This window comes from Polypterus senegalus, chromosome 10 (genome assembly GCF_016835505.1).
Source record: "Polypterus senegalus isolate Bchr_013 chromosome 10, ASM1683550v1, whole genome shotgun sequence".
NCBI lineage: Eukaryota > Metazoa > Chordata > Cladistia > Polypteriformes > Polypteridae > Polypterus > Polypterus senegalus.
The window spans coordinates 123,007,991-123,033,931 of record NC_053163.1 but is presented as its reverse complement, the minus strand read 5'-3'; the positions used below and the strand labels follow the sequence as shown (position 1 = coordinate 123,033,931).

The 25,941-nt window shown below is 38.3% G+C and overlaps 2 protein-coding genes and 4 non-coding genes across 7 annotated transcripts in view; 1 reads left to right on the top strand and 5 right to left on the bottom strand.

Annotated features, from left to right (window-relative positions):
* The window catches only part of mpp1 (membrane protein, palmitoylated 1), a 121,239-nt gene that overhangs the window by 77,821 nt on the left and 17,477 nt on the right, over positions 1–25,941 (top strand). Inside the window, exon 12 of one of the 2 annotated variants that reach the window (XM_039766512.1) lies at positions 8,683–9,816. The exons of the other annotated variant lie outside the window; for it this stretch is intronic. Within the exon in view, the coding sequence (XP_039622446.1) occupies positions 8,683–8,859 (177 nt within the window). The 3' untranslated portion in view covers positions 8,860–9,816. Of the gene's footprint in view, positions 1–8,682; positions 9,817–25,941 lie in introns of those variants that run through there. 2 annotated transcript variants of the gene reach the window in all.
* dkc1 (dyskeratosis congenita 1, dyskerin) lies at positions 10,919–25,625 on the bottom strand. The gene is made up of 15 exons (XM_039766511.1): positions 25,595–25,625; positions 24,611–24,666; positions 24,044–24,130; positions 23,450–23,541; positions 22,323–22,507; positions 22,162–22,226; positions 19,827–19,953; positions 19,536–19,666; positions 15,818–15,961; positions 14,475–14,595; positions 14,036–14,154; positions 12,885–12,988; positions 12,538–12,583; positions 11,873–12,034; positions 10,919–11,533 (listed from the first exon to the last, which is right to left on the bottom strand). Exons 1-15 carry the CDS (start codon positions 25,608–25,610, stop codon positions 11,468–11,470), a joined length of 1,521 nt encoding a protein of 506 aa, XP_039622445.1. The 5' UTR covers positions 25,611–25,625; the 3' UTR covers positions 10,919–11,467.
* On the bottom strand, positions 13,155–13,231 carry LOC120538419. Its single transcript, XR_005635461.1, has one exon. It is a non-coding gene; the product is annotated as a small nucleolar RNA SNORD83 (small nucleolar RNA).
* On the bottom strand, positions 16,662–16,798 carry LOC120538427. Its single transcript, XR_005635469.1, has one exon. It is a non-coding gene; the product is annotated as a small nucleolar RNA SNORA36 family (small nucleolar RNA).
* Positions 20,037–20,256, bottom strand: LOC120538429. Its single transcript, XR_005635471.1, has one exon. It is a non-coding gene; the product is annotated as a small nucleolar RNA SNORD17 (small nucleolar RNA).
* LOC120538418 lies at positions 22,594–22,670 on the bottom strand. The gene has a single exon (XR_005635460.1). It is a non-coding gene; the product is annotated as a small nucleolar RNA SNORD83 (small nucleolar RNA).

The following is a 25,941-nucleotide window of genomic DNA, read 5'->3' as shown; positions in this document are numbered from 1 at the left end:
TCGACTGAAAGCAGGAAGCCGTCCTCGGCGGGATGGCGGACCGTCACAGAGCCCACAGCCACATGGGCCAAGTTAAAGCCACTGTGTCATATTTGTGATGTCAGAGGACACCAGAGCCAAAGATCCTGCGGAGGTGAATTGGCATTCAATCCTGTCACCCATATGAGTCTCTGGGGGTTGGGGGCAGTGGTGTAGCTGGGGAGGGGGGGGCAAGGGTGGACATCTGTCCCTGGGCGCAGCATCCAGGGGGCGCCAAAGTGATGTTAAGAAATTTTAGAATGAAATGTTTTCCATTTTTAAATGCACTAAAAAGTAAATAAAAAACATTTGCATACTCAGTCCATCACTCCATCAGTATGAGGAGATCTTTTTCCTTGTTTTTTGTCTCTTTCTGATTTCGAAGCACGTATTAGTTCTATATACCCAACAGACAATAATGTATCCCCTCCACTACTCTAACATGCTTGACTCCCACCCAGAAACATTTTTGACGTTATTAAACAGGTCACGCGACTGACATGAGGCATTAGTGTGTGGAGCGGGAGGTTACCGACAGCATACATTTTGATGAACTAATCGATAAATTTGCAGCAGCAAAGGCTAGGAAAATTTCTCTCTGAAGTTAATAATTATATTTAAAGCATTATACATCAAACTATTTTTTTACTTTATACTAACTTCATTTTCGGGTTATTATATTACAGGTGCTGGTCATAAAATTAGAATATCATGACAAAGTTGATTTATTTCAGTAATTCCATTCAGAAAGTGAAACCTGTATATTAGATTCATTCATTACACACAGACTGATGTATTTCAAATGTTTATTTCTTTTAATTTTGATGATTATAACTGACAACTAATGAAAGTCCCAAATTCAATATCTCTGAAAATTAGAGAATTGTGAAAAGGTTCAATATTGAAGACACCTGGTGCGCCACACTAATCAGCTAATTAACTCAAAACACCTGCAAAAGCCTTTAAATGGTCTCTCAGTCTTGTTCTGTAGGCTACACAATCATGGGGAAGACTGCTGACTTGACAGTTGTCCAAAAGACGACCATTGACACCTTGCACAAGGAGGGCAAGACACAAAAGGTCATTGCTAAAGAGGCTGGCTGTTCACAGAGCTCTGTGTCGAAGCACATTAATAGAGAGGTGAAGGGAAGGACAAGATGTGGTAAAAAAAGTGTACAAGCAATAGGGATAATCGCACCCTGGAGAGGATTGTGAAACAAAACCAAATCAAAACTGTGGGGGAGATTCACAAAGAGTGGACTGCAGCTGGAGTCAGTGCTTCAAGAACCACCACACACAGACGTATGCAAGACATGGGTTTCAGCTGTCTCATTCCTTGTGTCAAGCCACTCTTGAACAAGAGACAGCGTCAGAAGCGTCTCGACTGGACTGCTGCTGAGTGGTCCAAAGTTATGTTCTCTGATGAAAGTAAATTTTGCATTTCCTTTGGAAATCAAGGTCCCAGAGTCTGGAGGAAGAGAGGAGAGGCACAGAATCCACGTTGCTTGAGGTCCAGTGTAAAGTTTCCACAGTCAGTGATGGTTTGGGGTGCCATGTCATCTGCTGGTGTTGGTCCATTGTGTTTTCTGAGGTCCAAGGTCAATGCAGCCGTCTACCAGGAAGTTTTAGAGCACTTCATGCTTCCTGCTGCTGACGAACTTTATGGAGATGCAGATTTCATTTTCCAACAGGACCTGGCACCTGCACAAAGTGCCAAAATTACCAGTACCTGGTTTAAGGACCATGGTATCCCTGTTCTTGATTGGCCAGCAAACTCACCTGACCTTAACCCCATAGAAAATCTATGGGGTATTGTGAAGAGGAAGATGCAATACGCCAGACCCAACAATTCAGAAGAGCTGAAGGCCACTATCAGAGCAACATGGGCTCTCATAACACCTGAGCAGTGCCACAGACTGATCGACTCCATGCCACGCCGCATTGCTGCAGTAAATCCAGGCCAAAGGAGCCCCAACTAAATACTGAGTGCTGTACATGCTCATACTTTTAATGTTCATACCTTTCAGTTGGCCAACATTTCTAAAAATCCTTTTTTTGCATTGGTCTTAATTGATATTCTAATTTTACGAGATACTGAATTTGGGACTTTCATTAGTTGTCAGTTATAATCATCAAAATTAAAAGAAATAAACATTTGAAATACATCAGTCTGTGTGTAATGAATGAATCTAATATACAAGTTTCACTTTTTGAATGGAATTACTGAAATAAATCAACTTTGTCATGATATTCTAATTTTATGACCGGCACCTGTATTATATCCAATATAATGTTTTAAGTTTTTGCAATGTTATATTTGAATAATATTTTAGAATAATTATATTTTCGAACTACCATTGTTGTCTTAGTTATTTTACTTCGTTCTATCTTTATAAATTTAGCAAAACCTTGAAAATATATGCATAAAAGTGCTTTAAAAAATGTAAATATTTAAAACTATTTAAAATAAAAAATCTGCATTTTTTTTTTTCTTAAAATAGTATTATTTTAAATACATTTTTAAAAATTTTCTTTCCCTTCCTCATTGCATTTTGGCAAACAGGAGGGGGCGCGAAATCTTCAGTTATCCCCGGGCGCTGAAAACCCTAGCTACACCTCTGTTTGGGGTGTCTTCATACCTCACTCAAATCTTAGGGGACGGCCATAAACTTTTCCACACCACAAGCAGAGAAGTGCATTCTTAGTTCACTTTACTCCTTGCCCCCTTTGCAGTCTGCCCAGATTAACCCAACGTCACACGACACAACTTCAAGTCGGATGTCAAACGGCCGATTTGTCGCTAGAAGCACGTCAAGTTTACCTGACTAGAAATCACAGGGTATGTCAAATTAAGACAACCATGTGCAAGCTCCCCCCCTTTTTTTGACAGCCAATAAGGTATAGTCGTGGCCAAAGGTTTAGAGAATGACACAAATATTAATTTTCACAACGTTTGCTGGCCCAGTTGGTAAGATGGCAGTTTGCATCTACTCCAGAATGTTATGAAGAGTGATCAGATGAATTGCCAAATCCCTCTTTGCCATGAAAATGAACTTAATCCTAAAAAACCAATTTCGACTGCATGTCAGCCCTGCCACAAAAGGACTTGCTGACGTCATTTCAGTGATCCTCTCGTTAACAGATGAGAGTGTTGGTGAGGACAGGGCTGGAGATCACTCTGTCATGCTGATTGAGTTAGAATAGAGAGGTTCAATTGTTATGAAGAAGGCCTCAGGGAGCTCAGGAAAGTCCAGCAGGCACCAGGACCGAGTCTCCTAAAGGTGATTCAGATCGGGGCACCACCAGTGCAGAACATGCTCAGGAATGGCAGCAGGCAGCTGTAAGTGCATCTGCACGCACAGTGAGGTGAAGACTTTTGGAGGAGGGCCTGATGGGTGTCAAGAAGAGCAGCAAAGAAGCCAAGAAAAACCTCAGGAACAGACTGATATTCTGCAAAAGGTACAAGGATTGGACTGCTGAGGTAAAGTCGTATTCTCTGATGAATCCCCTTTCCGATTGTTTGGGGCATCCAGCAAAAAAGAAAAGGTGAGCGCTACCATCAGTCCTGTGTCATGCCAACAGTACCGCATCCTGAGACCATTCATGTGTGGGGTTGCTTCTCAGCCTAAGCCGTGGGCTAACTCACAACTCTGCCTAAGAACACAACCATGAATAAAGAATCGTACCGAAACATCCTCCGAGAGCAACTTCTCCCAACCATCCAAGAAATGTTTGGTGAAGAACAATGGCCTTTCCAGCATGATGGAGCACCGTGCTATACGGTAAAAGTGATAACTAAGTGGCTCTGGGAACAGAACATCAAAATTTTGGGTCCATGGCCAGGAAACTCCCCAGACCTTAATCCCATTGTGAACTTGTGGTCAGTCCTCAAGAGGCAAACAAAAACCCACCAATTCTGACAAACTCCAAGCATTGATTAAGGAAGAATGGGCTGCCATCAGTCAAAATTTGGCCCAGAAGTTGATTGACGGCATGCCAGGGCGAATTGCAGAGGTCTTGAAAAAGAAGGGCCAACACTGCAAATATTGAACCTTTGCATAAACTTAATGTCAATAAAAGCCTTTGCAACTTATGAAATGCTTGGAATTCTACATCGGTATGCCATAGAAACATCTGACAAAATGATCTAAAAACGCTAAAGCAGCAAACTTTGTGAAAACCAACACTTGTGTCATTCACAAAACATTTGGCCACAACTGTACTGCCTGGCAGAGTCGGTGCCCATATGAAGGAAACCACAGCCACAATCTTGGGCCTCACATTATTATTTTTTTGAATTCAGTTGTGGTTCATAAAACATGAGACATCAGACAGACGAGCCTCTTTTCTGGTCCAAATCGCCCGCATTCCTTATTCCTCGTAGCTGCATTTATATTCATGGTATTTGTGCCTAAGCACTCACTGGTTCTCCACTCTCGCCCACACACGTCCACTCCTACGACTTGAGACACACCAGACCTGTTTGATTTTGATGGACCGAGTTGCTGTAACGAGTAGCAGTGACAACAGCACACCACGACTCCGTGCGAAATCGGCAAGACTGTGATATTAGTGATTGAAAATCTCTACTGAATCTCAGTTGGTGAGCCATTGTTCTTGCATATCCCAAACAGCATGCATGTAAATTGAGGCAGGGGTCAGGGGTGCACTTCTGTGAAAGCCAGTCATGCAGTTTTGACAAACCCTGCAACTCACTCCAACTTAGGGCTGGGAATGCTACAAACATTTTGACTTCTGTATCAATGCCAGCTTTCGAAACTTAGTACCGGAAACAACGCAAATAACAGAAAACTCGTCAGTTACCCCGTGCCCAATTGGTCCCTCTCACAACAGCCTCCCCGCTACGCATTTATATTATTACATACACTCAAAAGGTTTTGACACTTGAATTTGCAGTAACAAATGACTTAGCACAAGTGCTTGAAAAGTACCATTTACTTATTTTACCGAAATTAACACCACAATTGTACCGTACCATTTTTAAAAATGGAGTTTTAGTACTGGTATACGGCGCAACCCTACTAGTCCACGATGTTTGATTTTTGTCTTCAGTCGTAGTGTAGCGGTGCTACACAATTAACGCCGTAAATGTATTTTGTGCTGTGTCCCGTCTTTCGTAGCGTTGTCCTGTTTACGTGGTCGGTGTGTATGTAAATATGCTCCCCTGGAAACAAATGGGGGAGATAACACTGTGGAACTGTGACCCCTCACAATAATTGGTCCTGTCAATTCCATCACCTGCATCTGATCATTTGCTATTTAAACTAAAGACAGAAGGGGGGGGGTAAAAAACAAACTCGTTCTACTAGACGGCCATTCCGCTACAGAGACAGGAGAAAGCACCGCTTCAGATCATTCACACCTTTGTCTGCCTGCCACTTTCAGCGCCCGATAACAGCAGCTTTGCACCGCAAAACCTCGGAGTTCTGGATCATGCCACATACCGAGGATAAACACGGTGAGACTGTTTCTTGTTTGAGGAACAAACAAGACGGTGTACTTTCCGTAGCACTATTTTTCCAGCTGAACCAGGTCCAAAAACATTATCCATTTTCTGTTAAATCTGGACTTTTATGTGTGTTTTGTACTTTGTGTGTCTTATTGAGTTTGTGTTCAGTGTTAGGTCAAGGGAGGGTTTGTATTGTGTATTAACTTTGTACTGCATATTACTTTCCGTCTGACACTTTCGGCGTTGAATGGGGTATGATATATATACTCCGCAAAAAAAGAAATGTCCTCTGACTTTCAGTAAACTTAATGTGTAAATATTTGTATGAACACTAAAAGAGTCAACACCATAAGACATAAACTAAAAATGTTTCACAATGTGTCCCTGAATGAAGGGATGCTCAAAATCAAAAGTACCAGTCAGTATCTGGTGTGGCCACCAGCTTCTTGAAGTACTGCAGTGCATCTCCTCCTCATGGACTGGACCAGATTTGTCAGTTCTTGCTGTGAGATGTTACCCCACTCTTCCACCAAGGCACTTGCAAGTTCCTGGACATTTCAGGGGGGAATGGCCCTAGCCCTCACCCTGCGATCCAACAGGTCCCAGACGTGCTCAATGGAATTGAGATCCGGGCTCTTCCACTGCGAGGATGATCAGCTGTCCTTCCTGTCTCCCTGTAGCGCTGTCTTAGGCATCTCACAGTGCGGACATGGCAATTTATTGCCCTAGCCACATCAGCAGTCCTCATGCCTCCCTGCAGCATGCCTAATGCACGTTCACACAGATGAGCAGGGACCCCTGGGCATCTTTCTTTGGGTGTTTTTCACAGTCGGTAGACAAGTCTCTTTAGTGTCCTGCGTTTTTAGAATTGTGACCTTAAATGCCTACTTTCTGTAAGCTGTTAAGGTCTTAACGACCATTCCACAGGTGCATGTTAATTAATTGATTAGGGTTAATTGAACATGCCTGGAAAACATTGTTTAAACCCTTTACAATGAAGATCTGTAAAGTTATTTGGGTTTTTAAAACATTATTGTTGAAATACACAGTCCTGAAAAAGGGATGTTTCTTTTTTTGCTGAGTATATATATAGTCTGAAGTTTGTTCATTTCTTTATCAATATATACTCACTTTATTTTTTTATACTGTTTGTTTGCTGGCTTATTTTTGATCGTCAGTTGGGGGAAGTTTATTTGGAAGAAGTATAGCTTGCCAGGTCACGGGTCTTGGTAGTGTAGCTGCCGGTTCATTAGAAGTGGGCTTGTCGGCTGACAGCCAACGAATGCTCAATGGTAATACAATTCATACACACTGCTCAAAACCATTCCCCATCATCATCCCAGTCGTACACCAAGTCAGTTAGGCCTCAGGATTATCAACCTATCCAGTTAGCAAGCTTAAGTCATTCAGAATCAACTTCACTTGCTTTGGTGCAAATGAAAGAGACAACAGCAAGACAGAATGATTTTGCAGGTGGTGGCCACAGACAGTTGCTCTGTCCTTATCCTTCCTGACTGATTCTTCTCTAGTTTTGCATTTTTCTAGTGTCCTTGTCACTACTGATAGCATGAGGTGGTAGCTGCAGCCGATTCAGGATGCACAGGTAGTACAGCTCCTCCAGGATGGCACATTCATACATGCTATTGCAAGATGGTTTGCGTCTCCCAGCAGTCTCAAGAGCATGGAGGAGGTACCAGGAGATGGGCCATTACACAAGGACAGCAGGACAGGGCCATAGAAGGGCATCAACCCAGGAGCATGACATGTATCTGCTCCATTGAGTGTGGAGGAACAGGAGGAGCACCACCAGCTGGCTACTGGTGTGCATGTATCCGACCAAACTGTCTGAAACAGAACCCATAAGGATGACAGAAGGGCCCAATATTCTCTAGTGGGACCTGTGCTTACAGCCTATCACTGTGCAGCTTGATTGACATTCGCCAGAGAATACCACAGTTGCCAGCTCTGCTATTGGTGCACCATTCTCTTCACAGATTAGAGCACTTGTGACAGACATCAAAGTGTCTGGAGATGCTGTGGTCAACGTGATGCGGCCTTCAACATTATCCAGCATGAGCAATTTAGCAATCTGTCAGTGATGGTCTGGGGAGGCATATCCTTGGAAGGTCACAGAGACCTCCACGTGCTAGACAACAGTACCATGACTGTTGTTTGGTACCAGGATGAAATACTCAGAGCCATTACACTGGTGCAGTGGGCACTGGGTTCCTCCAGGTGCAAGACAATGCCTGGCCACAAGTGACCAGATTATGTAGGCAGATCTTGGATAACAAAGGCATTGATACCATTGACTGGCCCACTTATTCCCCAGACCTGAATCCAGTTGGATGTTATGTATCAGTGCAACCAATGCCACCAAGTTAGACTACAGACCATCCAGGAACACACATATACCCTGATCTTGATCAGGAAGGAGATCGCACCAGAACACCATCCGCTGTCTCATCAGGAGCATGCCCAGACATTGTCGTGAGACTGAGTCACCTCACATCAAGTTGTAATTATTCAGTAAAGATTTTCCACTTGAGTATTTCGCTCATCAACATCCGAGATGTGATTTACGTGGTCCCTTAATTTTTTGAGCAGTGTAGTATAGTCATAAGGAATGCAGGTGTTTTGGACCTTATGAACTAAATGGAAACTCATCTGTCAGAGGTTTCGAGTTTTATGTGCCACAACAGAATGGCAAAAAGGGCAGAAATTGCAATGGAAATTGCCACACCTGTTAACTCTTCGAATGGCAATGACTCCATCACATAGAATGCTATTGGCTGGAACAAAGAGTGGGCAAGCAAGACAGTGTTCGAAAGTTTGCATGCATTGGAGTCGCCAAATGTGACATGCACAGCGAAGAGAGCAGCAACTGCAGCTGTTCAGTTTGACATAACCTATGACTAGAAATCACGTAATGCAACATCTGTGTAAGGTAACCGAGGGCCCTCATGAATTAAATAACCTAACACGGGCTGGCATCCTAGCCAGAACGGTTCATTTGAACTTCCACACCATAGAAAAGTGGGATATGCACTTACAACCCACGACCATGCTGGGAGGCTCAGAAAAAAAAAAATCATCAATACACTGGACCAATGAGCCACACCAAGCCCTCATCTTAAACCTTTGTAAGAGGTCAGATGCCAGGCATTTTACTAAAACAATCTTTTATTTTGCAGAGCGAGTCTTTACAACAGATTCAGAAGGAATCCGATGCCATCCTTGCCACATACGGACATTACTTTGATAAGACACTCGTCAACAACGACGTGGAGGAGACCGTGCAGCAGCTAGAAGAGTTCATCCAGCAAGTGTGCAGCACCCCACAATGGGTTCCTGTCTCATGGGTTTATTGACCACAGTTTTTTGCAGTACAAGGCCACTCTTTAAAACTGCACTGTGTAGTTCTGGAAAGTTTTGCCAACAAAGAGGTTCTGGCAGGGCACAAAAAAACAAACAAAAAACCACACCTGCATCCATTTAACCAACTTGTACCTGAGCCACACACAGACAACTCAAACGACCAGGGCAGCAGCCCTTTGGCTTAATTACTTTAAAACTTCCAAATCTGTTACTGATCCAAGAAATAAAGCATAGAGGGCAAAGAGGATATTACACAGTGCAAATTTGATTTGTATTTTTCAATATACTTAATAGTTTGTAGGCTATCAACAGAAAACCCACAGCGGAATCACTCCAGTAGTGAGCGGAGCTCAGGCAGCGGGGCAACTTGAATCCCTGTCACCACCTTAAAGTTCTGGAACAGTAAATCCCTGTGTCATCACTTAAAGTCATGTGTGTGAGCTCCCCCTACCCCAATTCTAATAGCCTTGTGTTCCTAAACAACCCCCCCCACAAAACATTTAGTGGTCTTAAAGCTAAATTGAAGTGGGAAGCTCAAATATTGCTGTAATTTATCAATACACCTAATCTTTGGTGTGAGCATTTGCAAAAAATATCTTAATGCCTGAACTGTGCAACCCTCATGGTTACATACAGGCTGATGTTTAATGCTTGTTTGTTATTTCCTGTATGACCTTGAAGAAAACTAAGACAAAACTGCTTGAAAAGTGCTATTAGCATGAGACAGAACCATGGTCACCAAATGTGACATGCATAGTCAAACCCGTGTCTGAAGAACCAGCAGAGATTTGCTACAATTACATATTTACAGCTCCACAAATGCCATGATGCCAAAATATGTCAAAAACTTCCTCTAGTTTCCTTGAAGATGTTAAATGAATGACTGACTGCTTGTTTGTTTGAAGTTCTCCCAACTACTCCACAATAATAAAGGCTAGTTGTGTATTAAGGATTATCTCTGTGCCTTTATTTTCATGGTTTGGTGTCACTCTGACTGACTGCATTAACACAAGTCAGGGCACGTCACTTTAGAGGCCCTCACTCAGATAGCGGTGATAAATCTGCTAGAACACTGGAAGCGAAACGCACTCACTTTGTAGAAACAGCCCAGCTCTCTTCACTCCATTAAAACTTTTACAAGCTCACGCAAGTGGCATTACTCCGTTTGGATTACGGGTTTCCACACTTGAACGGGTGACACTGAGGTGCCCCGCAACACTCAATGCTGTTAGTAAACCTAAACAAGCAGGCAAGATGGTCTCATTCTTTAGCAGCAAAGGAGTAAAAGTTACTAAATGTGAAATAAAAATAAAGTGGGAATTAAAGTCTAAGGTTACAACATGTCACCAAAAAGCTTGATGTTTAGTGTTGTGGCACATCTTGAAATTCTACTGGAGTAAAAAAATTGACAAAGCACTATATAAATAATATATTTTATTAAATCATATATAAAAAACAACTTTGTTGAAGGTGAAAATAGGATCTTGTTATTAATGGGACACTATCTAGCATGCTGGAGCTCAGAACGGTATGGGCTCCCCTGGTCAAAAGTGTAGTTTTTACCAACTCAGTAAATCAGGAAATGTGAGCAAACCAAAAAAAAAAAAAACACACCCCAGAGTAAACGTGTATGATACTGCTCTAGTAGCGATTTATACCCATTGTAGTTTGTAATGATGGTCCACCCAATCAAAAGTCTGTTTTATTTAACAACATTTGTAAAATGTATATTGCACATTGTGAGCATATGACTGAATTATATAACACGGAAAAGTCAATACTGAACGACACTTCCAGTTCCACTTGCTAACCCTACAAAGCCACAGATCTTCACAAAATCTTAGGTATCTGCACAGCGGCCCACAGCACTGGGTTCTTTACTCAAGAATGAGCTCCAAAATAATTCTAACAGTACCACAAAAAGTCTATAAAGACAAACTCTTGACCACAATCATAAGAAATAGCTGCAACACATGGCCAAGAACAAATATGGGCCATTAAAAACATTCTTTCAAAGGTTTAGTGCCAAGTACATATACAATAGATCACTCATTTTTAAATATTAAAAGAAATTTATTTAAAAAAAAGATTGAACCAAAAACCATTATGCACAATTTATACATCACATTGTACAAATTGATATTTCTATGTACAATACAAAAATACTCACTCTTTCTTGAATAGTATTTGTTTTTAACAACTCACTCTTGCTGGGCTATTTGCTTGATATCTCCCATTCTCGTTGTGTGTGGCACTCCGCCACACGGACGGTGACAAACTCCCACCTGAGGTTTGTACAATTGTCAAGGCTGTTCTCCCTTTAAATTTATGCCAGTTTTCAATTGTTTTTACACAATACAGATTCATAGGTATGGAGGTTTCAGAAATAGCTGAAGGAAAAAGAAAGAAGGCACTCCCTGAAAGGTGCCTTGTTCACAATGTTGGTTTGTCCAACAGGTCAGTCATTTACCAAATATCCTCCAGTAACCTTGGCAGTTAAAGGAACTCCACAAGGAGTTTTTCTGAATTTTTTTTACAATGTCTTTGAGACTGCCCTTAGTTCTACTTAACTGTAGCAGTTACAAACCCTCACGTTTGTGCTCAGTCACTTTCTGGTTCTTCCTTTATTTTCTTTTTCTTCTTTTTCTTTTTCACACTTTCAGCCTCCTGGAGAGTAGACAAAATTTCACTTCATTGTATGACACTTTGCTATTAAGACTATCACAGTACAACAAATGTCAAAAATCCCTAATGATTCTTAGCACAGGCCATGAAAAATTCAAGGGGTATGTAAGAAAAACCAGAAGCCAACATTTCCAATAAAATGTTGAACAATTGCAAGTTTTACTTAATTGATCTTGCAGACTGACTCCCTCTGAAGTCACAAATCAGACAAAAAAGGGATAACTGTCTGCTTAAGAAGCATACTTTTTAAAAGCTGGTTGTTTTTGTACATTTTCTTTGCTACCATCAAAGTTGAAATTAATCTGATAATGCAATACTCACCTCAACTTCTTGTGTTTCTTCCAAGGCCGCTGCGGCTGCTTCTTCTAACTTTATCCTCTTTTCTTTTTTCTTCTTCTTCTTTTCCTTTTTACTCTCTTCAGTTTGAGGTGTAGCAGGCACTGATGGAGAGGCTTCTTCTTCACTTTCACTTACTCGTTTCCTCTGTTAAAAAAAGACATGGCATCATCCAAGTGTAGCTCTCAGTAAAAACTAGGTATCAAATGAAGTGTCAATGCTAGTAATGTAAAAACAGTCGCCAATCTAAAGTCACAGGATTTACTGAAACATGCAACAATTGGACAGAGGTGACACACCTAAACATTAAACATTAACAGTATACCTTAAAAACCAGAACCGTGTATGAGGGGCACATTAGAAGAAAAGCACTAATTACAATACCACAGCCATTAAGAACCAGAGGTTTGAGTGTGATTAGACAAGTAGAGCATATTTTAACATTTTCAAATACTTCAGTATTTAGACACCTGAATAAACAGTATATCAGAAGTTTTTTTAATGACAAAAAAATCATTTGCCAAAAGCATACTTTAAAATAGTGATGGCATTTTAAGTTCAAAATAGTGGACACAATTAACACAAGCATACATGGTACAGGAATTTAAAATTATACCAATACCACAGTTTAAAGTATCATTCAAAAATACCTTTGCAGTTTCTTCCAGTTCTTTTTGCATTTCAGCTTGCTTCATTCTAGAAAGAAAAAAACAGGGCATTCAATGGAAAATCTTCAAACAGGGCAAACATCCAAAGTTGGACAGACCCAAAAACCCACATCTTAGCTGCTTCTTCCAGCTCTTCTACTGGAAATCCCAGGCTCTTGGGCCATTCATACAGTATGAGACAACCCAGCCAGGACCAAGGTCTTCTCCTAGGGGATGTGTCTGATACACCCATCATGGGAAGTGCCCAAAGACATTCTTACTACATCAAATTCCATCAAGTGGCTCCTCAATTTAAAATTTGAACAGAATAGACAAAAGCATACAACTACCTGTAATCTACATATTCGCCCTTCCACTCAGCTGGAGTACTTTCATTTGGCTTGCCATATTTATCCAGCAGACCTTGCTTAATCATCATCTTTTTCCGACTTGCCTTTAAAAAGAGATTAGAAAAAATACACAAAAATATATATAAAAAAATAAAAACTCATAACACTAATTTACATTTTCAATAAAGTGTGATTTTCCTCACACTTTTATATGTAAATATACATTGATCTATATATTAAACTACCAACATGCTCCTGCATTCAATAAATTGCCATCAGTCATGGGTGATAGATATATGGTCATCTTCGCACAGAGTGCTCACCATATCTAGAGATCATCATTTGGCAGAAAATTAAAGCAGGACTTTAACCCTCTCATATAGCACTGCTTAACATGCACCTTCATCCTAGAAAAATCTATTAAGCACGTGCAAGACAACAAATATGATTCTTTACTGGCACTGAATCAGAAAATCAACTGTCAAGTAAAATAGGAAAAGGCACAGACTACAGTCACATTTTGGGAAAAAGTACTTTTTGTATAGCGCTGCAGGCTAAGGTTTACTCAAAAGCAATGATAGGCTACCATACAATCTATGCCTTACTTTAATGTATTTTTTGCCGATAATTTAGTGTAATATTTCTGGACACTACGCAAATGTGATACTGGGAGTTTAGCATTTAAGATAATTATCTGATTTATACATAACTTTATGGAACAGGGGAAACCAGGTTACAGCAAGCCAATCACTATAAGCATAAATGTAACACAGCCCAGCTACACCACAGTGACTGAAGCAGAGCAGGTTGCTAAAATGTGTTGTGTGTTAATTAGATGTTGTATCTTTAAAGGAGACAAAAAACTCCTCAGGGAATATAAAAGTGATGATTTCAATGCCCTAAAAGGCAGCTTCTGGTGGAATCCGGGATTTTTTTGGCTGCAAAATCCTCCATCCTGTGGTCATTTTTATTGTCATAGCAGGACGACTGTCTGAACTAGAATCGTTACTTTTATTGCCATTCTATGAGAGACTTAATAATCCGCATGTGAACTAAAATCTTGCATAATGCAACTTAAGTATGGATCTTTAGTTTATTAGGTGAGGTTGTTAAACTTTACTTAATAGGAGGATTAAAAAGAAGTTTCTCACCTTGGGACCCAACCCCCATTTCCGGGGATAGGTGTCTCTCTCCATTATCACTCTCTTGATCTTGGCTACAATACCGTGGTCACAAGTAGAAATTACAGCTGTAGTCATCAAGGCAATTGCTTTTATTGTAAAAAGAAAAAAAAAAAACAATTTCCAGCGTTACAAGGGTTTGAGACAAATCTGCTGCTTAATTTTCAAGCTATTAAACAGACCAAAATGCAGCTTAAACGAATCTAGTGATCAGTAAAGGGAAGACAGATGGGCACTTGTCAATGGATAGAAGTACTATGCAGTTTATGGAAAGCCATCACTTGGCTGTAAATGCAGGCTTAGAAATAAATTACAATCAGCAAATTTTCAACTTTGCTCTTTGGTGTTAATGGATACAACAAAAAGAATATATACCAGCTGCAAAGATGTTAGAGCAAATACTACATACCAATGCAAATGGCTTCTCCTTTCGTTGTTATAACCACAATTTCCTGGTTCATTTCTATTCCATCTTCATATCGCAGGACACCGGGCAACATTATTTTAGCACCATAGCATATGGCATTCACCTATAAAGAAACCCATAAATTAGTAAATGGCATCTACTGCCTGAACATTATGAAGCAATACACTGGGTAAACATACATACAAGCGAGTCACATTTTGATCTTTCTTCTATATGCATCACAACACAACAGATGAACACAAAACCATCTTAAATTGCAACTCAGTATGGATGAATGCTCCTGCTTCGCTTTGTGGTGAAAATTTTGCATGGAAGTTTTCTGGGCCTGATTGAAGTTTTATCATTTTTCTGTTTTACCCAAGGTTAACAATTAAACCTGACTTATGTAATGACATACTTGGACTGATTCTTCACCCACAGAGGAAATCCCATATTGTATGCTGTACTGTGTACCCTCAACTAAGTCATGTAAATTGCTTGTAATAATCTAATGAGGAAAACCAGACATCAAACCTGCATCCAAATTACCCTCCCTGGCATATTTTGTTAACAGGAGCCAATTGTTATGCTACCAAGAATACAGTCACATCTAGTCCCTCTGGTAATATTTTACAGCGAGCCTATTGCCAGTTCAAAAATTGGTTTCACTTCATCTCCTTTACAAAGTGTCAAGCAATTTACATAGGTGAAGAGACTGTTTGGCGAATGTTCCAGCCAATATGGTCAAGTTAGAGATCAAAACGTTATGAAACCCACTGTTGACAATTTCACATCATTTGATTACAGCTACATTGATCTCTATGCCTGTGGTCATTCACATAGGTTCACAGACACATTTTAAATACAAAACACACAAGCTTAGAAAACACACCTGCAACACTAAAGGAAATACTAAGACGTTATGTTCACACTTCACCTTCCCCAAAGGCTGCCTTTCAAACCTTTGCCGTCATTTTCCTTTTCAGTCCCACAATAGAAACTGTCTTTTTTCCAGCATGGAAATAGCCTTTACCCATTTTAATCTTTATGCAGTTACCCAGTGATGGAGCATCAAATTCCTACAACTTACAAAAAGAACTTAGTTTACTAGTACCTACTAATTAATACTTAATTCCCATTTTATTCAATTTGAAACGTAAATACTTTAACCATTTTGTGAAATTCTCCTGTACTTCAGTTTAAGTTCAACATCGGACTATTGTTAATTCTTAATTAAAATCACTGTCATACTTCAATTACACAAAGGTTTGCAGAATTCTGCCTCTACCTACTGCTCATTAACATTTAACCTCAAAGAGGATTCTGCCAGCTGGTATGTTCCTTACCGCACTGTCCTTCATTACAAGTCGTTTATGTGATATAAGCAGCTTTTCCAATGGAAAGATAACTCTTCTCAGGTAGGTCTCATCCTTGTTATGGTCGTACTGCCACTGAGCATCAAGTACATCATGCATAGTGACCATATTATCCTAAGAAAGAGAAGCAGAAATTACTGTACAATGTATTTAAAATGCTGTTGCTATTTCCTTAATTTTAAAGTAAACAGTAGAAGACTGCAGAATGAGCACAGATTCTATAGCAAGTACATGATAGCCCACACAAATACCACTTTATGAAATTCAAGTGAATGACCAAATTTATATTTTAAAACAAAAAAACACACCACACACATACCAAACCGGACTTAAATTTGGAAAAACATTTTCACTTTGTATATTGAGGACACATCTACATCACATAGAGCACTATTTCGATTATCTGTTTAAATGAAACCTGTTTAAAGGCAGAAACGTAAAGATTTCTGCTAGGGAGTCATTATTTAGTAAATCGAACCATGCTGGTGACTCAATTTCAAAGAAACTGAACTACAACAAAGAATTAGCCTATAGCAGTATGGGCTCCAAACTCTAGAATGATCCACCTGCTGATACTAGGGAGATCAGCATGTTGTATTTAGCTCAGAGCAGATGACTCAATTTAAGATACTACTTTGTTAGAACTGTTCATGTACCTTTAATAAGCACTGTAGTCTTTTGTTTGAACTATGGCATATTACTAAGTGTCACAAATGCTGGACTTACTGATGGAAGTGTGCTATATAAATAAACGAAAAGGTATAAAAGTAAAGCAAAAAAACTTCTGCCAACAATAGTAGCAATTTACTGAAACAAATGTAGACAAAGTTTGATAATATGTGAGGACAGACCACCACAAACTTTAAACAGAATCCCTTTGTCAATTTCTGTACCAAAGTTTAATTACCAGAACAGGGGAACAAACCCTGTTCTGAACTCAACACTTTGGAACTGTAAAAGTCAAGAAAATGAAGTGTCAAAAACAGCATGCAACACGCTCACAAGCAGTGGCACTATCAAACTTTAGTACGAAGAAACGTTTTGCAATTCTTGTTTGAGGCAAACTACCACATCTCACTACGGATGTCAAAAGAACCAATAAAAATGTTTCAAAAAGAGTATTACAGTATTGGTACTACCAAATGACTGGTACTGCACTCGCACATAACTGCAAGTGGACAAATTACTCAAGACGAGATAGTAATATCGGAGAAAAATGTAATTAACTACATATAAAAATGTCACACGGTGGTGATGATACAGTGATGCATCACTATATATCAAAAAGAAATACAAAAAAGTCATCACGCCTACAACTACTTTGTCAAGGCAAGACTGCGGTAGTTGTGCTTACTTGAAATGCTAACATATTAAACATACAACCTTATCAATATCACTTTTATCCTATTATGGATTTAGTTCAGAAATAGCTTCATGTGTGCCTTGTGAGCACAAATTGTAAGAGGAGATGTATTGCTTTTTAATACCATGTTCTACACTTCCCCCAGGAAGGAATGGAAGCTTTGCATTTAATCTGCAATTGTGCCCCGTCCAGAGATGTGCTTTTAAGTATCGGTTTATAAAGTTTACTGTTACAGTCAGAAAATTTGCACGCACCACATATATATCACTGTGGGCGCTAGCAGTGAAAGCAAGTAAAAGCTGAGGCATGTTGAATAAAAAATGGCTATTTCACATGCCAGTACTGGCGAAGAAAGAATGTGTTCAATTTGTTAACAACAAAATTTACTTTGTGCTTTGAAGCACAAAATACTTATGCCAGGTAGGAGGATGTGCAATGCATGACAAGCTGTATTGCTAAATTAGGAAAGGCAAGCACAAAATTTGTCCTTCATTTTGTGTTCAAAGTCAAACTTATGTACATTTGTATAATCCTTGTGACAATTAGTGAAAGCACATCGTATTTTTGAAAGAGACATTGTGGAGCATAATACCATTTAAAAATGCAGGTCCAGTCAACGTATTAACTTTTTCACTAATACACATGTTCTGAAATAAAGATTGATTTCCACAGGAAATTAAAATTTGGACAAAGCAAAAAGGCAAATTTGGACATCTGGATTTTGTGACACTTGAAAACAATCAATTTGACTCACCTGATACTCTATGTTTTTAACCAGCTAATAATGCAAATATAAATCTTGCATTTGTAAAATGTTAGACATAATGGTGTGATTCTCTGACAAAGCAGATTTTTAAAACAGTTACAAAATCAGATGTGGTGAGAGGGCATGTAGGTGATGGGTGTAACAGAACAAGATAGGGAGGACAGGAAGATATGGAAATAGATGCTCGGCTGTGGCAACCCTTAACGGGAGCAGTCGAAAGGAGCAGAGTTTAAAAGAAAATATTCTGAATTACCTTAGAAATTACTAATTCAACAGTACATACATGTTTGAATTTTTATATTTAGTGAGCAGCATTTCTCACTTACTGCAGAAAAATATCTGAATAAAATTTGGAATATGCACATGGCAAGATAAATCAGGCAGACCATTATATCATCCTTTCTAACTATGCTGAAACCACTTCAAGATTATGAAGTAATTTCCCACATTTATTATTATTGCACCTGGGGATTCCCATGTCCACTACATATTAAAATTCCAATTCCTGCATTGCAGATTGATATTTATGAATGTTAATACCAGTTTACTTAAATAACAGTCTACTTGATGGTAGATCAGTATCTTAAACCACTATTACTAGTATGGTGTAGTGGTTAAGGTTTTGAACTTCAAACTCAGGTTGCAGTTTCAAATCCTGCTACAGACCCCATATGACCTTAAGCAAGTCACTTCACCTAACTCTATGCTCCAAATGGAGGATTAAAAAAAGTCCTCCAAATAAATGTATCTACATAATTTTACATTTAATTACAGAAAAAAATTATTGCTCAATTTAATAATGGAGGTACTTTTAATACAAAGCAGTTGAAGGCGATTGCCATTTTTTCAGTGGTATCCAATACTACAATTTTGGTATTGTAACATCCCTACATAGCATCTATAGACAAGAATAAAAAATTCCTACATGTAGCACATCGCAAAACTGCGCCAGACCAATTAGGAGTTTACAAAATGTTTCTGGCTTACAAACACTTGGCTTAAAATTGCATTTTCATTGCAAGAAAATGTTTAATATTAAGAAAACTACAGGTTCTTTACGAAACATTCCATATCCCTGGCTAAACATAACAAGTCTCAATTTTCTGAAAGCCCATTTTGCGCTATGACATTAATTGTAGAAGGCAAAACAAAATATTGATCCATACAATGTTTAATAGAGATACAAATGAAGGTGGGTCTCTCAGGAAGTACTTAAAGAGGCTTAAAAAAAAAAAGAATGCAAGTTTCAATGAAAATTCAAACTTTTTTGCAAGCAACCTGGTATTTGATATACACTATACAGATGCAGCAAATGAAGCAGGAATTAAAGACTACTTAATACAGATGAACATTTTGATGGATAAAGCAAACATTGTCCAAAATTTAGGTTTAGGAATGGTCAGATAAAAGACCCATTCAAGTGCCAGTTCAACAAAGCTAAAGACAACTGAAATGTGAAAACCCACCTAACTAATTAGTGAGGGGCTAACTCAAATATTGATAGATGAAAAAAAATTACACTAATGGAAATATTCTCCTTCAAGTCCTTAGAGTAATACCTTTTCTCCCAAGACTCCAGATCGGACTCTTCGAAGTTCTTGCATTTGTCCTCCAACACCCAATACAAGACCAAGATGAACACACAGTGTTCGAATATATGTTCCTGCTTCACAGCTTACCCAAAAGATACCTAAAAAGGGTTGAGGAGAGCAACACAAAAGTCAAAACCAGATGAAATTAAGAACTTGAAGGAAATGCGTATAACATTTTTGTCAAAAAAACTGACCAAATATATATTTGTATAAAAGTTCTAAATGCATGAAACCAGTTAAACATAATTCAAAATTTACCTAATCTCCTTTCTGGATCATATTCTATCAGCTTGCTTTCATAAATGGTTCTAACTCTCAGCTGACGTTTAACTGCTGCAATAAGAGGTGGTCTTTGGAACAAGGCACCAGTAAGTGTCTCCAATGCCTAAAATAGAAATTTAACAAATAAAACACGAGGTAAAGCAGCATTTTTAGTTAGTCAAAAAGAGACAGACCAAGGATACTTGTATGATCAGAGTTGATTCCTCATCTTTGTTAGGCAGACACTGCCCATGCCAGATTGACCAATCCTACAACAGCGACCAAATACTACAAGGCACTCAGTAGAACACTGGGCCACCTTTACAGTAAATGGGGCTGTCACACTCAGATCTAGAACAGATCAAGTGCTGCAAGGACTGGCAACTGGCAATACTCGGAGAATGGATAAACATCATCATCATTTCATACACAAAACCTTGGCAGATTCCAACAACCACTTTGTGTTATATTTAAGGTACAAAGATACACAATAAAAATCCAGGCAGGAACATCTCCTCTACTCGGGTCCAGACAGCAAGAAAGAGACTGTCCACATACACTGGTTTGAATTAAGTGCAGTATTTAAAATCTTTTCATACTAGTACTTTAGTTCAAATGATACCTTTGTATATCATGAACTTACTTTTAACAAAACTCTGCATGGATATCAAAATGATTTTATAATAAAAAATCAACAAGTACACATTTTGAAATCCGCTTTTTTATATAATTAAAAAAAAAAAACCCACACACACAATCATCCCAACCACAGGTTTCTGAGCCTGTGCAGCAGGTGTAAATACTCTTTGAAATGTAGTCTATGGAATGCAGAAAAACGCCAAAAAAAGTTAAGGAATGAACATTCAAAGTTCAAGTGTGAATGTATATTTAGTACAATCTTTATATGCACTAAAGATGAAAATAGTCAACATAAAGGGGAAAATACAATGCCTCTTAAAAAGACAGCACAGCTACAGAGATTAAATTACCCAATTTAATAAAACATCTGGCCCACAGGGCTTTTAAACATGGGAAGCCTAAAGATGAATGGCCATCATGTATCGTAACACAAATACTGGAGCAAACTTTACAAGCAGAACAGCTTTAACAGTTCTGGACAAAGTCAGCCAAGCAACATTCACAAGTGTTAGTGTTGGATCAGTACTAAAAGGTTAACTTCAGTATTGATACCAACTTTCAGACCTTCATACTGGTACCAAAATGGTCAAGAAGCAAATAACTGTAAATCTTGTCCCTCTCTGGTGGTGGTATCAATGGAGGGTATGAGGAATGCAGAAAAGCTTAAAATGTTTTCATTTAAACCAAGAGATTTGCCCAGAATTAATCTGTGCCTTCCAAGTTGACACATTCTTGTGAAAACAAAAGAAACGTGGAAATAATTATCACATATTCCAAGTACTGTTTTTGTGGTAAGGATGTGTGTGCGCGCGAATTCTTATGTAAATACAGAAGCACAAAGTTTACAATAATTTTTTTGATGAGAGGATACGAACCCCCCGAGGGGTAAGTAAAAGGTTTTTGTACAGAAAGACTAAATGCTGAGCCATCACATAAATGTGCTCATTGTCTTCTCTTAATATGGATGAAAATCATAATATTGATAGTTTGTGCTTGTGATTTTTGAACAAAAACATTTTACAGTATGTGTATATGCACATACTTATATAAAATATGCAGATCAATACTCAACTGTCTTGATTTAAAAAAATGGACATTTGGTAAGTTTTTAATCTTTTCCTCCATGCCCCATAGACTAGAAATGTCAAGTGTCAGCGTGGGCAAGATTTTTTTTTTTGTTTTAATTTGCAGAACAGGACTAACTTTAAAATAATAACTTAAATAGTTTTGCCTAGCAAATGCAAATATGGCAGGTTTGTGAAGAAATAACTTCCAACTTGTTGCTGAGCTTATCCTTTAAGGCTTTACAACCTCTTAGTACAGGAAATTTTCAGAAAGAGGTGAATAGGGATTGAAAAACCATGCAGTGTTAAATACTGCAATAAATTGAATCCTTACTGCCAACAAGTACAAAAAAAAAAAAATTGCTATAGATGTAGTTCATTTTTTTACACATCTGTACATCATTTTTAACATTCTGGCAAAAACAAAAGCTTAGCAATTATCTTTTCACAGTATTAAAATTTGGCATTCAAATACATTTAAGAAATTACTCTAGTCAAGCAAAAGCTTACTAACAAACAAAAACACTCACATTACCAATTCATATAACCTTTGCCATCCACAGACAAAACTAACCTTTAGTACTTTCTAGTACAAATTTAGATTAATGTGTATAAATCTAGAAACTTACCCTGCTAAGCTGAAGTTCATTCTCAATAGCATTGTGCAGCCGAACAATACCCACATACTCTTTGCCTAAAATGAACAGCAAGAGTAGTCAGGAAAGGCCACTTTTTTATGTATCACTTTAAGTGACAATGCACAAAACGGTAAAAAAACTAAGGTACATACCAGCACTTTGCTGAGACTTGACCAATCGTGTTGCACGTTCTACACAAACTATCAAGCAACCGGTTACTTTTGGGTCTAAGGTGCCACTGTGACCAGTTTTCTCTACTCTTAGGATCCTCCGAATCCAGGCAACTACTTCATGCGATGATGGATTTGCAGGCTTATCTAAATTAATGAATCCCGACCTAATATTAGGGGGGAAAGAAAAAAAATTTGAACGCTTCAGTTATCTTTCAATATCAAATAGGATTACTCAACACAAAACCAAATAAGCCATCAGTCAAGGGTGATAGATAGAAAGTCATCTTAGCACAGAGTGCTCGTGAATGTACGCAATCATCATGTGGCTTTTCAAGGTACACTCCATTTTCACTACATTCACAGTCAACATATCACACAGCATGTCAACAACACGTCACTTTTGATTAACTCCAGGGAAAAAATACATGCTAAACTTTATTACACAAAATTTCAGGGACTCATGTTAAAATAAAAATCCTGAAAACTAGTAAAGACCATTGAAAAAATATTTCACCATTTTATGACAATAATTACAATTTTTATAATTCACTGCAAAATGAATTTATCACCCTGCAAATTGGCAGTGATCATACTAATCCTGTAACTGGCTCACAACAAGAATTCACCAAATGTGGCAATCAGGGACCAATCCTACCACTTAAGAATCGAACAGATAAATGGGTTGTCACTCCCACTTTAATTTTTCAAAAGCTAGACAATTGTGTTATATATATATATATATATATATATATATATATATATATATATATATATATATATATATATATATATATATACACACACACACACACATACTTTCCAGGACCAGGATTACTTTCTAATATTTACTAATTGGGTCCTGAAATTTAAGAAGCAGATGGGAATTATATAAAAATACTGTGTGAAACCGAAATGGAAAGAACAAAACTCGAGTTTCCAAAAGTACACTTCTGCAGGCATTGAAACACATGGAAATCTAAAGCATCTGTTGCAAAAAATAATTCATAACCTAATGAAATAGCAGCATAAAAATTAAGATCCAAAACACACATTCACTACCTTCAATAAAACTTGGGAAATAAATAAAGCTTTTCTTCTTGCTTTACCTGACATAGTCATGAATGTTCCTTTTCAAGGGATTTGATCCATTAGGCAGTGGAGTGTAATGAGCTGTTCGAATGTTTAACTTGTCAAAATTCTAAAAGAAAGACATTCACACATTTCAGAGACAGTATTTATAATTTTTTGAAGGAAAACAAAACACATTACTGAAAGTAAAATTGTTAAGAACAATAAACAAATTAGCATTTTTGCTAGTTTTTGTTCTATCCACTCTTTCCAAAGACAGCAAGGCCAAAGAATTGTATTAGTTACCTACAAGGTAGGGCCTTGGCTTAAATCGTTGTCTGACTGTACTGTAGTACAATCTATACCTTACAGTGTGCTGTCACTTGTAGATCGTTTTTTTTTTTTGTAACTTGCAATGGGAGGAGGGGGTTAAGAGACTAAGACTTAAGATCTAAATTTGGTGCAACACCTGCTGCTTTTAAACATTTTGCAAACCATGCTGCTATAAGAATACACAAACACATGAATGTAATTGTTGCATGGAATACACTTTTCATTACAGGTCACAAACTCTACACCATTTTTGACACACAGTAAATGCAGTAACATCAAAATTGGCAATTAACGCCTACCTTAAGTAACAATGGCCATTCCGAGGTATCTAGAGTGGCGACTTTGGATTCAGGCTTAATTAAGAAGTCAGTTGTCTCCTGAATATCCTGTTGGACAAGTCAATTCAATAAAATATTATTTGTGGGGGAAAAAAAAAAAAAAAAGATTCTGGAAACTACGAACATACAGCAATCCCTTTAGTCATTAATCATAATCAATTAACCATCTCCAAACTTGTTTCTGCCATTCAAATATTCTTTACCTCTGTGCCACTAACTTGGCCGTTTAATCGAATTTCATAAAGACATGCTATCAGAGCCTATTCCATAAGCGTTACATATATGATAAATATTGCTACAAATTAAGTTATTTGGGTGAACAGAGGTGGTAATAAACACAACTTGTACACATGTTAAAAAATAGACTCTACATATTTAAAATAAAAAAACTTGACACCACTTCTTTTGAAGCGCTAACGTGCATATACGTGCATATATCCAAAACGTGTTCACCTACAGTGCAAATTCACGTTATTAATAAAAACGGCCTTAGTGTAGCGGTAAGTACAAGTTAAAACAGAAACTCACCCCAACATTTTCTACTTTCTTTTCTTTCTTTTTCTTGTGTTTCTTAGGTGATGAAACTAAAAAGAAAAAATAAAATAGTCATCAGTAAGAGAGGTAACATTAAGCCGCAAGGCGATTTAACATGGCAGATTCTTCCTGTCTGAACGGAGAACACGTGTCTGCAGAACGCACGTGGCACTTCACTCGGGTAAGGCTGTAGATCACGCAAGCTAAATACCACGAGAAAACTCAATCTAAAATATTACAACTCTGATTATAATCCCTAGCATGCTATTTTGCAAGAGTAAAAAGATGTTTGCAAGTCAGGATCGTTAGACTTTCGCGTACAGAAAGTAGGCCTAATAGCGTATTAAGGCCGCATCCTCCAATGTCCAATTTAAGTTCCTTTAAAAGCTTAAAATTCGAACATTTAGCAGTCTCAAACTCAGTAGAGGTTACATGATCTGCACCAACATGTGTAGAGTTCTGCGATACGTTATTAACAAATTAAACCAATAATTAATTAAAACGCCTTTAAGTTGTTGCACTAAATAGCATGCACCGCGAAGCAGAAAGAACACATGTGATGGAGAAGGCAATCCGTTGAAAGCATTTCTCCATTTAAACAACCGAGCAGAATAAAACTAAAACGAAGTTATCACGGCAGTTCCCGTTGAAAAAATCTTGTAAGATACCACGTGGATCTTAAATCGATTAGACATTCCCTTTGCCATAAAACCTTACCATGATGGCGTTATATTTGGTTAAAGATAACTTAAAACACCGACTATTAAAAAAAATGAAATAGTCTATTTGTACACAATTCTGTTGCCACTGAACTCAATCTGCACTACGCAAGGCATGTACGTGCCTTACTATACAAGCTTAACAATCTTTCATATTGAAATAATTTGAATTTCAGTGTAAAAACTTAAAGAATGTTCAAAAAGGGTGATCAAAACATCACGCAATCTGATTTAAAAACCTTGCACGCTAAACACTTACAATCCACATCCGCCATCGTTTCCAGAGCAGCCCCGAAAAGACCCCGCGCGCATTCAGCAGGGAAAGTGTTCCTGCGCATTACCCATAATGCACTGGGTATGCGACTGTCACGTGACAAAGTTACCCAACCACCGTCGGGACTCTGGTGACCCGCTCTGTAACTGGATGCTCGTTTCCCCGCGCAAGAGGGTCAGAGTCTAGTTTCAAATCTCGACTGTAATGAAGTGTACTACTGTTTAATTTACGTACCTGTACTTAATTTTTTTAGGTTCAATGAGAGCCCCTCGATGTCTCCTGCAGCATATTTTTTATGTTTATTCATAAGGACAAAAAATAAACGTTATCCA

Excerpts from the sequence above, each read along its gene's own strand:
- dkc1 (XM_039766511.1), bottom strand. Across the intron at positions 14,155-14,474 it reads AGGAGAAGCCATTTGCATTG|CAATTGCCTTGATGACTACA; the intron begins GTATGTAGTATT and ends TTACAATAAAAG. Across the intron at positions 12,989-14,035 it reads AATGGGGGTTGGGTCCCAAG|GCAAGTCGGAAAAAGATGAT; the intron begins GTGAGAAACTTC and ends CTCTTTTTAAAG.